The sequence below is a fragment of the Oratosquilla oratoria genome, chromosome 12, assembly GCF_046742065.1.
Source record: "Oratosquilla oratoria isolate Oo_2021 chromosome 12, ASM4674206v1, whole genome shotgun sequence".
Taxonomy (NCBI): domain Eukaryota; kingdom Metazoa; phylum Arthropoda; class Malacostraca; order Stomatopoda; family Squillidae; genus Oratosquilla; species Oratosquilla oratoria.
In genome coordinates, this window is record NC_134788.1 from 33440614 (window position 1) to 33458067 (window position 17454).

At 40.9% G+C, this 17454-nt stretch overlaps 1 protein-coding gene across 4 annotated transcripts in view; it reads left to right on the plus strand.

Annotated features, from left to right (window-relative positions):
• Positions 1 to 10223, plus strand: part of LOC143031313 (uncharacterized) — a 28866-nt gene extending 18643 nt beyond the window's left edge. Inside the window, exons 1-2 of one of the 4 annotated variants that reach the window (XM_076194989.1) lie at positions 1978 to 2193; positions 6279 to 10223. In XM_076194989.1, coding sequence (XP_076051104.1) covers positions 6620 to 7903 — 1284 coding nt within the window. In that variant the 5' untranslated portion in view covers positions 1978 to 2193; positions 6279 to 6619 and the 3' untranslated portion in view covers positions 7904 to 10223. Of the gene's footprint in view, positions 1 to 1977; positions 2194 to 2446; positions 2896 to 6278 lie in introns of those variants that run through there. The other 3 variants (XM_076194986.1, XM_076194987.1, XM_076194990.1) reach the window with 3 other exon arrangements.
• The last annotated feature ends 7231 nt before the right edge of the window (positions 10224 to 17454 follow it).

Sequence of the window (17454 nt, forward strand, 5' to 3'; positions counted from 1 at the left end):
TGCAGTGGGAAATGCGAAGAAAATGAGTGAGGAGAATGGAGGAGAAATAAGGAAGGATGAGGTGAAGGCAGTTGTTAAGATGATGAAAGCAGGTAAGGCACCTGGTCTGGATGGATGCCATGCAGAATGTCTGAAAAAGGGAGGTACAGTGATGGTGGACTGGCTGGTGAGGTTATTTAATGTTTGCTGGAGAGAGGGTAGAGTGACGGAGGACTGGAGGAATGCCTGTATAGTTCCTCTTTACAAGGGAAAAGGGGACAAGTGTGAATGTAGTAGTTTCAGAGGGATTAGCTTGTTAAGTGTAGTTGGGAAGGCTTATGGGAGGATCTTGATTGAGAGGATTAGGAGAGGAACAGAAGTAATTGGTGAGGAACAGTGTTGATTTAGGGCAGGTAGAGGTTGTGTAGATCAGATCTTTGTGGTAAGACAGATATGTGAGAAAGCTATAGGAAAGGGGAAGGATGTTTTTTGGGCTTTTATGGATCTGGAAAAGGCTTATGATAGGGTAGACAGAAAGGCACTGTGGGAGGTTATGCAGATATACGGGATAGGAGGAAAGCTTCTAGGAGCTGTCAAGAGTTTTTATGAGAGTAGTAGAGCTTGTGTCAGGATTAGAAATGGAGAGAGTGAGTGGTTCGAGGTAAAGGTGGGACTTCGTCAAGGATGCGTTATGTCGCCCTGGTTGTTCAACTTATACATAGATGTGGTGGTGCGAGAGGTAAATGCAAGGGTAGTGGGTCAGGGATTGGAGATGGTTAAAAAAAAAATGGAGAAAAGTGGGAGGTGAGCCAGCTGTTGTTTGCGGACGACACTGCGCTTGTGGCAGGATCGGAGGAGGGATTGAGGAAGTTGGTGACAGAGTCTGGGAGAGTATGTGATAGAAGAAAGCTAAAGATAAATGTACAAGGGGTGAAAGTGGCAGTAGACTGGAAGTGAGCATTAAAGGAGAGCGACTGGAGGAAGTGGATAGTTGTAGATACTTGGGTGCAAATGTGGCAGGAAAAGGTGGAGTGAAGGTGGAGGTAGAATGTAGATTGAGAAAAGCGAGTAAATGCCTTGGTGGATTGAAGAGTGTAATGAGGAATAGACATTTGGGAATGGATGCTAAGAGGAGACTGTATGAAGGAGTGATTGTGCCAACAGCATTGTATGGGGCAGAAACATGGAACATAAGAGAGGAAGAGAGAAGGAGTTTGAATGTGTGAAGAAAGACTAGTAAAAGAGGTATGGAAGGCAGATGTGGAGGGAGTGAACATGAGGGGACGTCCTAGGATGAGGTGGATGGATGGGGTGAAGGGGGCTTTGGGGAAGATGGGAATGTCTGTTGAGGAAGGACGGGAGAGGACAGAAGACAGGGGTGAATGGAGAATGGTTGTATATGGATGATGTTGTGATTGCATGAGGTGGAATGGGCGGATGGATGGGGGGTGAGGTAGTACGTGTGAGCAAAAATTGACGCAGCCCGAAGGGATTTCTCCCCGTCCTCTCCTTTTATCCAGTGGGGGGACGGAGAGGGGGGGGTCGCCGATTTAATGAAGCGGCCTTGCTGTGGATGTGCTGTGTCTTGCGACACTGCTTCTGACCCAGGGCGGTGATGACCCGTCATCCAGGAGGTGCTCAGATAAGAGGGAGGGTGGAGGGGTGTGGAGTGTATTCAGGGATGGAATGGGTGGAAATGATTTCATGCTTTTCCCTTGTAAGGGGGTAAAGGCTTGGTATATGTATGTATGAATGTATTTTATCTTATCTTATTTGTTATTCGTTTATATATATATATATATATATATATATATATATATATATATATATATATATATATATATATATATTTATATTTATATATATTATCGTTATTTATTTAGTTATTGTGGTGTGAATGTGGCGCGGACGGGGACGAGCGGTTGACACCCACCGGCTGGGGGGTCAAAGGGGGGCGCGGGTCAGTGACTCCAGATGGGGGATTGGGGAATGCCTGCGCGTCGGTATGGGTGGCAGTACATAGCAAGGGACACGGGTAGGTAGTTGTGTGTGCGTGTGTGCTTGGTATGAAGGAGGGAAACCCACAAAGGGAGTCGTTTTCGAAGTTAGACGGTAGGGAAACTAGCATAAGGACCGTGCTGTGTAGCCTACACCCGAGGAGGGAAGGACTGACCCAGAAGAAACTACAGGAACGAGGTTTCAACGGAAAAACAAGTAAATCACCTTTGCCAACTACATTTATGCATCATTTATTATATATCTATTATTACAAATGATTTTTTTTTTGCTATTGCCTATTTATTTGTTTTATTAATTTAAATACGTGTTTATCTTTATTTATTCATTATAATTTTTCCCGCATCCAACCTAGTTGTGGACCAAAAGGCATCCTGTCTGCATGTTCTCTTTTTGTAATCCTTTGTAGAAAAAAAAAAATAATAATAATAATACACAAGGTGATGTATACATCCTGTTCGATTACACTTCCTAGCCGGCTGCCACAGCACGAAAATCCAATTTAAGCAATGCAGTGTTCACTGCATAATCTCTCAATTCACTGTGCACTCATTATAGATTTAGATTTGTATTTTTTTCGTATACAATCATTTTACTAGCAATTCAAGCCGTATAACTTTGATAAACTCATTAAACACCAGATATAAAGAATATCAATATAGACAGTCATAGGTAAACAAAATATTACCGATGAGAAATAACTAAGCCCAATAAGTCTTCTATTTCCATGGAATATTTTTTTTACGGTCAAACCACAATTCCACTTCATAATAATTTATACAAATAAATACTTTAGTGTGAGTAGTCACATAGAAGAATCTTTGAGATTCCTAGGACGTGTGTGAGATCCAGAAGTGGTATAGAATTTGGAAGGACAACTGTAATGCAGGTAATAAATAAGTAAGTGTTATTATGACCGGCCGTCAATCTTGTACATGTATTTAGTATGTGGTAGAGGTTATCTTCTTCATCTGTTCATGACTATGTTCCTTGGTTTATTGTTAGTTCCAATTGTATTTAGGCAATAAGAATTTGGTAGGTCAAATGAAGTCTTATAAAAATGCATATTTATTGTGATCTGTGCTATTGTATGTTTCATCATATTGCAATTTCTTTGTTTTATTTTTTGTTTTTGTGGCTTCTTTCCGTGTATTCATCCACTCCTGTGGCTTATTATTTCTCCGTTAATTTTCACTTTCCCAATCACCTAAAAACTAAATCATATGTTCATGTATAATATTGCTATAGGACACCAATATTCATGCAAATTATTCATTAGAAGTAGCAGTTTCCAATGAATAACTATAATTCAGCAAGCTACACCCAACAAGCCTTGTTTTAGTAATTGACGGAAGGGAGTGGTGCATCTAACCTAACCTAACCTCAGTGTATGTAGTGACAAGTAATTCACTTCTTACTCAAGGATGTCAGAAATGAACATTTTGTAGTTTTATTTATAGGTTTCAGGTGGTATTTGTGTGGAATATTACTTGTTTTCTCACCAGCCTTGAGGTGTGAAAACAACTGTTCATTAATTCAGTAATTACATTTGAGAACTTACCGGTCACCTTTGTTTTAACCTGCATAGATTCTGTAAATGCAGTTGGTTTAGAAATTCTAAAGTTCTTGAAGGCTTTCTGAACCTAAGACATGATCCCTTGGTTAGAGGTTTCCAAAAGAGAGGTCCTTCTTTGTCCTGAGCTCAGGGTAATCTGACAGTTCCGATGCTAGTGCGCACAGTATTCCAAGGGACTCTTACGAGTTCCAAAAGAGCTCAGAAGGACACGGGTTGATATTTACTTTAAGGGGATAGCCATTAGAAAATCAAACTTTTTTAGTTTGGGGTGAAAGTGGCTGAGATTTTTTCCTAGTAACTGTCTTGTCTCAGAGAAGATACCACCGATTTTTCAAGTCATTTATGCTTATACTTGTTTTTATCGTGAATTTTTGTTTTTTTCTTTCAAGGGGTAATTTTTGAAAAATTTGAAATTGATTCAGAGGATAGATCCTTGACTGGTTATTGATTATTTTTTGTCTTTATAATGGGCTAAGATAGATGAAGAAACGGAGGCAGAATTATGATGTTCTGATCAGTCTGTTATGAGAAAAAAAAATCCAAAGTTGATGAAAAAAAAAAATGTATATATGAAAAAATCCTACTAGTCCTTGACAGAAGGACATAAATCTGCCTCCAAATGTTCTCCCAATTATGCTGAATCTGGAAAGGATTTGCAGTTAAAAATCAGTGAAGACGTTTTGGATATGAATCAATTTAAATGTGCAAAAATCAAGTTTTTCAGGAATGAGCGTCACAGTTTTTTTGTTCATGGTTACTGGTCCCCTTTCATCATTTAGGATGTTATGGTGTTGAAAGGGTATCATAGGCACAACCCTACCCTTTGTTGCCAGCTTTTGATTAATTACAGGTTTATATGATGAATCCAGTTGGTATCCACCAGGGTTATATTGCACTTTTCCTTTTCTTGGCACGATACATCTTTGGCGACAGACGATCTTTATCTGCCATCCTAAGCTGTTTTATGGCATCACTGGTTGTTGTCCCTCATGCTGATGGCATATATGCAAGTTCATAACCAAAGATGTGGTTCAGAACTGGAACTTGAGCACGGAATTGAACTCTAGCTGCTGATGCAAACTTCCTTTTTGAACTCAAAGCCCAGATCTTTGCATGGAAGCTTTCATTTTGGTTTTGTGTCCTTCCCTTGAGGCATTTCTCTAAAAGCTCTGTAGAGGTGAGGTCTTGATATATTGCCAGGATGGATTTCCGCTTCTTAGTGGGAATCTTCGCCAGGAACGGCTTCTTGACTCTGTGAGACTCGGGTTCCTCTTGCCTGGCTAGTGCTCTCTGGAAAAAAAACACCACGAGTCTTCTCCCTTAGGACAGTCAGAATGCAATGGCTTCTCATCTGTGCTGACAGAATGCAGGTAGGAGGCCATGATAGCTTTACGCATTGTCTGAACATCGGTATTCACACAATCACGTATTGCCTTCCCATAATACTGTGTCAACTGTCACAGCATCTGTCAACATATTAGCTCGTATGCTATTATTTATCATACAAAAGCATAAATATTGTGCAAAATACACAGCTTCTTTTGTTAGCAAATATATGTAACAACAGAAAATGTAATATGCAGTACGCAGCGCATACAACCCAGCTACAGTAGGGTGGGGGGTACTGTATTATATTTTTTTTAGATAGTAAGAATCAAGATACAGCTTATGAGCAACACTTTTAGAGGATATATTTTCAGATTTTTTTTTTTTTTTTTTTCGTAATTTTCTGATGGACGATCCCCTTAAGTGATTTCTCAAAGTTAACCCCTTCACTCTGGGCCAAAATCTCATGGGCAGCATTAGCTGCTAGATGTGTGATGTTGCGTCATAATACTCGCATTATAAAAAATAAAGTCACCGCTGTATTGCTCATTCTCTATCACCCATGAATTTTGATAACCATAGAAAATATGATGAAGCCAGTCTACAGAGTATGGGGGTTACACAGGTACAACTACAATAAATATAATCAAGATGCAGACATCGGAGTAGGCGTCATCGTATGGAAGGGGTTATTCCCAATTTATTAAACCAAAATAGTTACATAGATTTAATAAACAAAATAAAGAGGAGGGGAGTTTAATCGTATCTTATTTAAAGTTATGATAGGCGTGGTTCAAAGTTTCAGGAAAGGCTCCTGAATCGAAGAAAACAACACTTTGAGGGAAAGTTTCCTGCACTAAGGTAAACACTAAGATTCCCAATAACAATTACCACAGAGGTAAGGGGAGAGTGGGATCACTGAAAATGGAGAACAAGTGATTTGCTGTAGAAATAATTATCAGATTCACACAAGTCTCTCAAATGTTAATGACTTTTTTGATAGGTGCTCGTGTATAGTATCCTCTGCAAAAGTTTAAAAAAGAATCTTATTTCCAGTTATGCTATCATGTCCTACATTATACAGCTACTTCTTTTGCTTGTGTCTTATCTTTGCAGTGTTTATGCAGCCACTCCTTTGCCTTTTATTTCCTTGCTAATTTCTACTGCTCCAGTCTTTTCCTCGCAACCCCAAGTTTTTTATTATTTGTTCAATCTTCCATGTCTTACTTCTTCCTTTGTGGTTCTTCTTTGATATGAGTTATTTATTCCCTTCCCCTACAGCATTTTGGTCAATGCATACTATGTTTGTATACACTTGTTCTACTTGTATTATATGCTCTCAAAAAGTGAGATGTCAGACTTGTTATATGTTTTCTTTCAGGTCAATGGTAGATGTCAACATTTCCTTGGAAAAGGTGTCTGAAGATTCTGTATGTTAGTCATACAGTACAGAGAAACTGGTGTGCCATCAGCAACGCACCTATTTCACAAGTCATTTCAGATATCACATGATGGCCCACTGTGGAGACTCAATGTGACCCGTGTGATGCAACTTTCACATGACCCACAAAGGAGAGAAGCCTCTCCATTGTGTCATGTACAATGCAGGTTTCCCACAAGAGTCATTTCAAAGATCACATGATGACCCACACTTGAGAGAAGCCCTTCCAATGTGAATTGTGTGACGAAGCTTTTTCAGGAGCGAGTTCTCTCAAAAATCACATGATGGCACACACTGGCGAGAAGTCTTTCAAATGTGACCTGTGTGATGCAGCTTTCTCACAAAAGGGTCACCTAAGATATCACACGATGGTCCACACTGGAGAGAGACCTTTCCAATGTGACCTGTGTGGTGCTGCTTTCTCCAGAAAGAGTCATGTCAACAGACACATGATGACCCACACTGGAGAAAAGCCTGTCAAGTGTGACCTTTGTGATGCAGCTTTCTCAGTAAAGAGTCATCTCAAAAGACATATGATGACCCACACTGGAGAAAAGCCTTTCAAGTGTGACCTTTGTGATGCAGCTTACTCAGAAAAGAGTCTTCTCAATGTTCACATGATGACCCACACTGGAGAGAAACCTTTCCACTGTGAACTGTGTGATGCTGCTTTCTCAATAAAGAGTCATCTCAAAAGACACAAGATGACCCACACTGGAGAAAAGCCTTTCAAGTGTGGTCTTTGTGATGCAGCTTTTTCACAAAATTTTCATCTTAAAAATCATGTGATGGCCCATACTGGAGAGAAACCTCTCCAATGTGAGATGTGCGATGCAGCTTTCTCAAGAAAGGGTCATCTCAAAAAACACATGATGACCCACACTGGAGAGAGGCCTTATGAATGTGACCTGTGTGATGCAGCTTTTCCACGAAAGAGTGATCTCAAACATCACGTGATGACCCACACTGGAGAGAAACCTTTCAAGTGTGACCTGTGTGATGCAACTTTCTCACGAAAGGAAAATCTTAAAGATCACAAGATGACCCACACTGGAGAGAAGCCTTTCAAGTGTGACCTGTGTGATGCAGCTTTCTCACGAAAGGACCATCTTAAAGATCACATGACGACCCACACTGCAGAGAAGCCTTTCAAGTGTGACCAGTGTGATGCAGCTTTCTCTCGAAAGGGATATCTTAGAAATCACATGATGACCCACACAGGAGAGAGACCTTTCCAATGTGACCTGTGTGAGGTAGCTTTCTTAAGAAAGGGTGCTCTCAAACGACACATTATGACCCACACTGGAGAAAAGCCTTTCAAGTGTGACCTTTGTGATGCAGCTTTCTCAGAAAAGGGTCCTTTCAATGTTCACATGATAACCCACAGTGAAGAGAAGCCTTTCAAGTGTGACCAGTGTGATGCAGGTTTCTCACGAAAGGAAAATCTTAAAGATCACATGATAACCCACACTGGAGAGAAACCTTTCCAATGTGACCTGTGTGTTGCAGCTTTTTCAAGAAAGAGTCATCTCAATAGACACAGGAGAACCCACACTGGAGTGTGACCTTTGTGATGCAGCTTTCTAAAAAAACAGACATCTCAATAGACACATGATGATCCACACTGGAGAGAAGCCTTTCAAGTGTGGCCAGTGTGATGCAGCTGCTTTCTCAGAAAAGAGTAATCTAAAAAGACACATGATGACGCACACTGGAAAGACATGATTACTCATACTGGAGTAAAAAAGAAAATTCTAGTGTGACCTGTGTGATGTAGCTTTCTTGGAAAAGAGTTCTATCAAATATTATATGGAGAAGCCTCTCCAGTGTGACCTGTGCAATGCAGCCATATTAGTAGAGCATAATCTCAAAAGACACATGATGACCCCCACTTGAGAGGTACCCTTACCCATGTGACATGTGTGATGCAGCTTTTTCACAAATAGGGTATCTGAAAATCACATGACCCATACTGGAGAGAAGCCTTTCGAGTGTGAACTTTGTGGTGCTGTTTTCTCGTGAAAGAGTCATCTCAAATATATGATGACCTACACTGAGGAGAATTTGATCAGGTGTGACCTATGTGATGGGGCTTTCCCATGAAAGAGTCATTTCAAAGATCGCGTGACGACCCATACTGGAGAGAAGCCTTTCCTTTGTGACCTATGTGATGCACCTTTCTCACAAAAGAGTGACCTCAATTAACATGTGTTGACCCACAGTGGAGAGAAGCCTTTCCAGTGTGACCTATGCAATGCAGCTTTCTCAGGAAAAGGGCATCTCAAATATCACACGATGACCCACACTGGAGAGATGCCCTTCAATTGTGACCAGTATGATGCAGTTTTCTCAGTAAAAAGTGCAGTCAACACTTTATGACCCACAATGGAGAGAAGCTTTTACAATGTGACCTATGTAATGCAGCTTTCTCACTAAAGACTAATCTAAAAAGACACATGATGACCAACAGTGGAGAGAAGGCTTTCAAGTGTAACCTATGTAATGTAACTTTCTCACAAAAGAGTCATCTCAAATATCCCGTTGTGACCCACACTGGAGAGAAAACTTTCAAGTGTGACCTGTGTGATGCTCCTTTCCCAGAAAAATAAACATAGACATCATGTGGTGACCCATAAAAAAAAAAAATCTGCTTTCTTATGAATGACAGATTTCAAATGTAATGTAGCGACTCTCGCTTTCTCATAAAAGGTTGATCTTATATAGTACTGCATGATCATTCATGCTGGTGAGAGGCCTCTTCAGTGTGTCATCACACACACATACTCTTAGTGTTAAATGTTACTTGGTTTACCTTCAGTTGTGCAGTTATTTGAGTGACCTTGTTTGATTTACCTATATTGTAATTGTATTTGTGGTTGTTCATAATCAAATGTTCTTGAGTGTTCTGTTAAGTGCACAAGTGTTCTTGTAACAGTGAGTGACAGTCAAGAATATTAGAAAATGGCATAACTGATGTATATAGATATCTACACATCATGATGTTGTGTAATGGTGGAGTATATACCATTGTTACTTGTAATTTGTGTTACTGTAAATATATGCATGGTAATACTCATACATTCAGCATTGTTTATTTAATCCTTTAAGACACAACTCTCAGATTTCAATAAAGCCTTTCCAAGAGTCACGAATTGTTCATTGTTGTCAAAGAATAAGTTCAGTTTGTTTGCTCAACGGTTTTGTTTTGTTGTTCATGTTGGGAAGAGCGTGTGTGTGGTGTCAAGCAATAATTTTGTATGTGCTTGTTCTTCTCTCATAACTCCTGAGACAGAACCTTGCCAGGTTGAGTTGTGATGTCTCCTCGTTTGTTGTTGAATCTTCTGTTTTTGTGAAGTTTAGTACGATATAATTTTGTGAAGGATGATGACAGTTTAAATTTTGTGTATACATGGTTATTTGGTGGAGACCAATCATTTCCACCTGGTTACCTGAACTGGTCATGAGAATGTTTGTGTCAGTGGGATAGTATTACAACACTCACTGAATGGTCCCCATTACATAGATTTTCATCTTATCAACCACATTAACTATTTTCATCTTAATTCTTTGTAGAGGAGTTTGATGGAAGCATATTCAAAAACTGATACAGTGTCAGGCTAAGATCTTGAACCTAGCCAAACATTGAATCTAAGTAGCTGTGAGAAATTTAAAAAACTATTGTCTAATGTGTAGCTGCCAATTATAAAAATGGTTAAGGAAGGTACCAACAAAACCAACCCTGTTGATATTTTGGATTTCCACATCTTTATGACTAAGCCTCCAACACCTATCCTATATCTGATGTTTTCGGATCTTCCCTTATAATACATAGTATCTTAGCATATATATAAATGCAACAATTTTCATGAGGAAGGTCTCTATGCAGGATATTCAACAAGACATATACATACATTTATATATATATTTGTATATATATTTATATATACAAATATATATATGTATATATATTTATATGTATATGTAAACATTTATTTTATATATATATATATATATATATATATATATATATATATATATATATATACACTTCTTACTTCTGCTCCCAGGTAGGCTTTCAGCCTGTCAGTCGGGCCAGCACACTTCTCCAGATTGTCCTCTCAAAGCTTCCTTCTTCCCTCAAATCCTCTATTTTTCCTAATCCATTTGCCTCTAGGATTTCTTCAACTCCATCTTTCCATCTTTTCTTCGGTCTACCTCTAGATCTGCTACCTTCTGGTCTCCAGTTCCATCTTTTCTTTGCAATTCTCTCTTTATCCATTCTCTCCACGTGCCCAAGCCACCTTAGTTGTGCCTTTTCTATTTTGCTTCTAATTGATGTTACTCCAATCATTTCTCTTATTTCATCATTTCTAATTCGATCTCTTTTGGTTTTATTTACTATTGCTCTTAACATTTTCATTTCTGCCGACTGAATTCTGCTCCAGTCTCTTGATGTTAATGTCCAGCTTTCAGCAGCATACATTAAAATCGGTGCCAAATTGATTAAAAAATAGTTTTCTTTGCCTTCGTAGGTACATTTATACCTTAATATATATATATATATACACATATATATACATATATACATTGAGTAATTGTGACAGGTTGGTGAAGGTGGGTGAGGAAGACATAAATCAGAATCCAAGTTTATTTCTTGACGAATACATAAATCCGAATCCAAGTTTATTGGATTCTGATTTATGTCCTCCTCACAAGAAATAAACTTGGATTCTGATTTATGTCTTCCTCACCCACCTTCACCATATATATATACATATAAATATATATATATATATATATATGTATTATATTATATACATATATATATATATATATTCAGTAAACCCTCTTTAAGTCGGAATGCTAGGGGCTGAGGCCTTTCTGACTTATGGAAATTTCTGACTTATAGAATCCCCCCTCCCCCCCCCCAAAAAAAAAGAGTTACCTGTACCATGTTTTCAGGCAGGAATAAGGTGTGATCCAAGCATAAGGAGGGCCTTTTAATAGGATATAGAGATGTTAGGGGACTCAAGATCACTTCTGTTCAAAATGTTCTATCCATAATCATATGTAGTATTCACATAAATTGTAACTTAAATCACTGTGCAGTGCATTACTTAAAATACACTTTATATACACCACTTATTGTATACAGGCCTTAATCACTACTGTACAGCACTAGTGAATTCCATATTACTCCATGTCCGTATCACTGCTGCTGGAAATTACTGTTGGCAGCTCTAAGGATGCTAGATTCACTACTGTTGGAAGGTTGGTGCTCCCTGCCTGCCTGTTGAACTGACCGTGGCTTGAAAAAGTCACCGATTGTTTTCTGCTTTAGACTGGCATACTGCCTCTTTATTATAATTGATCTAACATCTCCTAGGAGGGAGTAAAAAATTTCAAATCTCTAATATTCCATTAACGCCTCTATTGCCTTGTCAAGGTGAAAATGAATTCCTGAAAACTTCATTTTGGCAGGAATGGCACCCTCACCTTCACTTTCCCTATCACTCTCCACAGCAGCAGCTGAGGCTTCCTGTGTGGCACTGGGGGCCGTTTCTTCCTCACTCTGGTGGTGGTGGTAGCCTTGGTCCAGAGTCACCCTCAAGCCACTCAATGATGATATTGTCCTCGGTAACCATGTCAGGCTCACCACCCTTGTGAGCAGTGTTCACAAAGTCGTCAGGGCCAAAACCAATAAAATCAACCTCCACATCAGTCCCACACAGGACTCTGTTCCAGGCATTGCTGAGGGTGGGGCTGAAGGCCATTCCAGGCATCAGCCCAGTTGAACATGCATTGCGCAAGTTGGATGCCTTAAAATTTGCTAAGTGATCTTGTCCCCCCCTGCTGTTGTGAGTGTGGCAGCGACAATAACAACACTGAGAGTGTCAAGGAGCAGAGTAGTGGGAACAAGACTGCCCACCAAAACATGATGCAACGCTTCCATGCCAACTTATTTCAATTTTTTTTTTTTTAATAAATTCTTTTTGCCATTACCACTTATAGGAGTTAACAACTAATAAAGTTCTGACTTAAGGAATTTTACTGTATATATACATATATATATATGCATACACACACACATACATATATAATGCAGGGGAAGGAGATTTATGTAACAAAAGGTATAAATGCAAATATAATTTTGCAATAGAACTGATGAATACATATGCATAGAGAGGGGAAATAGAGTGAAATCCTTGTTACTGAATTTGATATATAGATGTCCTAATAGTACCAATGTAGCAAACAACAAGTTTCTGAAGTTATTTAAAGAAATAAACATGTTTGGACACCACATAAAAAGTAACTGTTTAGTAAGTGATAGCCAGCATGGATTCAGTCGGGAATGTTCTTGTGTGAACCTACTTGAATTCTCCAACAGTCATCTCAATTTATGAGCAATATATATATATATATATATATTTACATATACCAAGGCTTTTTCCCCCTTACAAGGGAGGTAGCCAAAAAGGAAAAGGCATAAAATCATTTCCACCCATTCCATCCTTGAATACACTTCACACCCCTCCACCCTCCCTCTTATCTTAGCACCTCCTGGATGACGGGTCATCCCTGCACCTTGTCCACTGCCCTGGGTCAGAAGCAGTGTCGCAAGACACAGCACATCCACAGCAAGGCCGCTTCATTAAATCGGCGACCCCCCTCTCCGTCCCCCCATGCATAAAAGGAGAGGACGGAGAGAAATCCCTTCGGGCTGCGTCAAATTTTGCTCACACATACTACCTCACCCCCCATCCACCCGCCCATTCCACCTCATGCATCACAACATTATCCATATACAACCATTCTCCATTCACCCCTGTCTTCTGTCCTCTCCCGTCCTTCCTCAACAGACATTCCCCTCTTCCCCAAAGCCCCCTTCACCCCATCCATCCACCTCATCCTAGGACGTCCACGCATGTTCACTCCCCCCACATTTACCTTCCATACCTCTTTTACTAGTCTTTCTTCACTCATTCTTTCCATGTGTCCAAACCATCATAATACTCTTTCATCAACCTTATCTCCCAACTCCCTTTCCACCCCTGTTCCTCTCCTCACCTCCTCATTTCTCACTCTGTGTAGCCTAGTAACCCCCATCATACTTCTCAGACACCTCATCTCAAATACATTCAAACTCCTTCTCTCTTCCTCTTTTATGTTCCATGTTTCTGCCCCATACAGTGCTGTTGGCACAATCACTCCTTCATACAGTCTCCTGCTAGCATCCATTCCCAAATGTCTATTCCTCATTACACTTTTTAATCCACCAAGGCATTTACTCGCTTTTCTCAATCTACATTCTACCTCCACCTTCACTCCACCTTTTCCTGCCACATTTGCACCCAAGTATCTAAAACTATCCACTTCCTCCAGTCGCTCTCCTTTAATGTTCACTTCCAGTCTACTGCCACTTTCACCCCTAGTATATGTCATCACCTTACTTTTACCCACATTTATCTTTAGCTTTCTTCTATCACATACTCTCCCAAACTCTGTCACCAACTTCCTCAGTCCCTCCTCCGATCCTACCACAAGCGCAGTGTCGTCCGCAAACAACAGCTGGCTCACCTCCCACTTTTCTCCATTTTCTTTAACCATCTCCAATCCCTGACCCACTACCCTTGCATTTACCTCTCGCACTACCCCATCCATGTATAAGTTGAACAGCCAGGGTGACATAACGCATCCTTGACGAAGTCCCACCTTTACCTCGAACCACTCACTCTCTCCATTTCTAATCATGACACAAGCTCTAGTACTCTCATAAAAACTCTTGACAACTCCTAGAAGCTTTCCTTCTATCCCATATATCTGCATAACCTCCCACAGTGCCTTTCTGTCTACCCTATCGTAAGCATTTTCCAGATCCATAAAGCCCAAAAAACATCCTACCCATGTGAAGCTAATCTATCAAGTAGTCTCTCATGCGGGACGGTATCAAATGCCTTTTCTTTCATTATCATTTCTCCATCTGCATCTTTTACCTTTTCTTCTCTACTTGATTCGCCTCCTCTTCCTCTCTTAATTTCTTTCCAAAACATCTTTTTATTACTTTCAAAATTTTCTGTCATACTCTTACCCCACTTCACATCTGCTCTCCTCTTTGCCTCCTTTACCTTTTGCTTTACTTCTCTTTTCTTTGTACCTCTCATACGACTCCCTCGTCCTATTTTGTAACCAATCTGTGAAAGCTCGCTTCTTCTCTTCTACAACCTTCTTTGTTTCCTCATCCCACCATTCACTACCCTTCCCTCTATTTCCTCCTGTCCTTCTTGTTCCACACACCATCCTTGCACACTTTGTAACCCCCTCCTTGAACCATCCCCATTCCTCCTCCACACCTAGCTCTACTCTATCCTTCACTCCCTCCCACTCCTCCCTCAGCTTCTTCTTGTACTCCTTCTCCTTTTCCTTTTCCTTTAAATAGTTCACTCTAAGCACCTCCCTACCTTTTGTCCCTTTCCTCTTTCTCCATCTATCCTCCACTCTCAACTTACCTTCCACTAGAAAATGATCTGATATTCCCCCACCCTCTCCCCTTAGCACATGTACATCCTTAATTAACTCCTCCTATCATAGTCCTATTTACCACTACATAATCCATCAACGCTCTATCTTCCACCCTTCCATCCACCACCCTCTCCCACGTGTACTTATGCCAGACCCTCTTCCGAAACACTGTATTTGTTATCATCAACTCTCTAGACACATTTCCACCATCAACTCTCCACTACGATTCTTTCCTGGAATTCCACATTTCCCAACCATTCCATCAATTGGACCATTTTCTACCCTAGCATTAAGGTCTCCCAGTACTATTACATTGACATTTCTCCCTAAATCCTCTATGCACTCATTTAAATCTATCCAAAAGGCCTCCCTTCCTTCTACACTCTTCTCACTACCAGGCCCATATGCACATACAAAAACCCACATCTCCTTTCCCAGTTTCACCTTCATCCACATCATCCTTGAGGAAACCTCCTTCCACTCCACTACACGTTTACCCATCTCTTCACTTACTAGAATAGCCACCCCCTCCCTCCCTCGCCCTCTCTTCACTCCTGATAACCTCCCACTTACACTCACCCTTCCCTTTCAACTTAGTTTCACTCAAAGCCAACACATCCATTTGTCTTCTCACAAACATACTACCTATATTTTAGGGAGTTGCTTAATGTGAAGGAGGATAGGGAGGGAAAGATAGTTGCAGTGGGAAATGCTAAGAAAATGAGAGTGAAGAGTGAGGAAAATGGAGGAGAAATAAGGAAGGATGAAGTGAAAGCAGCTGTTAAGATGATGAGAGCAGGTAAGGCACCTGGGTTGGATGGATGCCATGCAGAATGTCTGAAAAAAGGAGTTACAGCTATGGTGGACTGGCTGGTGAGGTTATTTGATGTTTGTTTAAGAGTGGCACCTGGAGTTGCTAAATGTGAAGAAGGATAGGGAGGGAAAGATAGTTGCAGTGGGAAATGCTAAGAAAATGAGAGTGATGAGTGAGGAAAATGGAGGACAAATAAGGAAGGATGAAGTGAAGGCAGTTGTTAATATGATGAAAGCAGGTAAGGGACCTGGTCTGGATGGATGCCATGCAGAATGTCTAAAAAAAAAAGGAGGTACAGTGATGGACTGGCTGGTGAGGTTATTTAATGTTTGCTGGAGAGAGACATTTAGGGGGCGCGCGGTTATTTTAGTCTGAACATGCCGCCCACAAGACTGACAAAATAATCATAATAAAACAAAGGTCAACGGAATCCTGAATATCTTACCGTAATATACGAATTTTTGCGTTGGAATCAACAGAATATTGAATATGTTCCTTTCTGCAATAGGGACATTAAATATATTTTCTTAAATCCGTTGAATTATTTCGCAAGCCAATAGATAAAACAGGCTGTTAGGGATGGTGGGGATGGGAAGTGAGTATGGGGGAGGGGGGTGTCACTTTTTTTTATTATTACTATTATTAGTGTGCAGTAGAAGAGAGAGGCTACAGCTGTTAGAGTGGCGGCGGACGCTCTAGTAGCTTACGGAGCTCATAGGGCCTTTGGAGGCGGCTTACAAGACCTTCAGGGGGTACCGGTGGTCCCCGTTTGAGGAAAGAAGTGGCGGGGCAATCGCTCAAGTAGTGGAGGAGGAGGAGATCGGCATTTTCTGCGCGGCAGTGGTTGCTGCACCGGCGGTCTTCCAAGGTACTCTGGGGATTAAGTTACCAGAAGCAACGGTCCTCGAGACGCAGCCTGAAGAGCAGTTTTTCTACCCTTCTGGGAGTGGAGCGGGGTAGGACTAGAGGTTCATATGCTGTCACCTTTTTGTACCACTCCACCCTTTGGGAATTCTATGCCTCCAGACTGTGTTGGAGGTGCCACTGCGTGCGTACTAATGCCCTAGTTCGAAGTTTGAGCTGGCTTCTGCTGGGAGGGACCTGGACATCGACCCTGGCGTATTTGCGAGCAGCCGCTGCTGTCGCGTCTGCAAGGTCGTTTCCATGCACACCGACGTGACTTGGCACCCGGTTGATGATGGCATTCCGTCCAGCACGGTATAATTTGCGCAGGAGAGCGCAATGATATTGGTGAGGAGGTGGACATTATCTTCGGGTTCTGCCTGTTGCAGGCAGCTTATCAGGTTCAGATAGTCAGTGTGGATGACCATGGAATTGGAGTGGGATACAAGGGCATGTTCTAGGGCCCCCTGCATCGCTACGGCCTCGGCTTGAAGAGAGGACACGGAGTCGCTGACTCTCCTGCCGAGGGTACATCCATCAGTGACAAAGGTAGCTCCGGCCGCGTGTAGGCTATTTGGTTCTACAGAGCCATCTGTGAAATACGTCGTATGACTGAAAACTTTGCCCCGGGGCGGCAGTTTGGCATGTAAGAGCTCTGTCCATAGTCCATTACCTCCAAACTTGCTGATATTAGAAAACTGTTCGGAGTGGCAAATGATCACTTAAACAGTGTATATTTTCAAGAAGATTTAGATAAACTACAGAAATGGTTTGAAAAGTGGCCAATGAAATTTAACACAAGTAAATGTAAAGGTATACATACAGGTAAAAATAACAGGCACGATTACGAGTTATTTGGAAATTCGTTAACAAAAG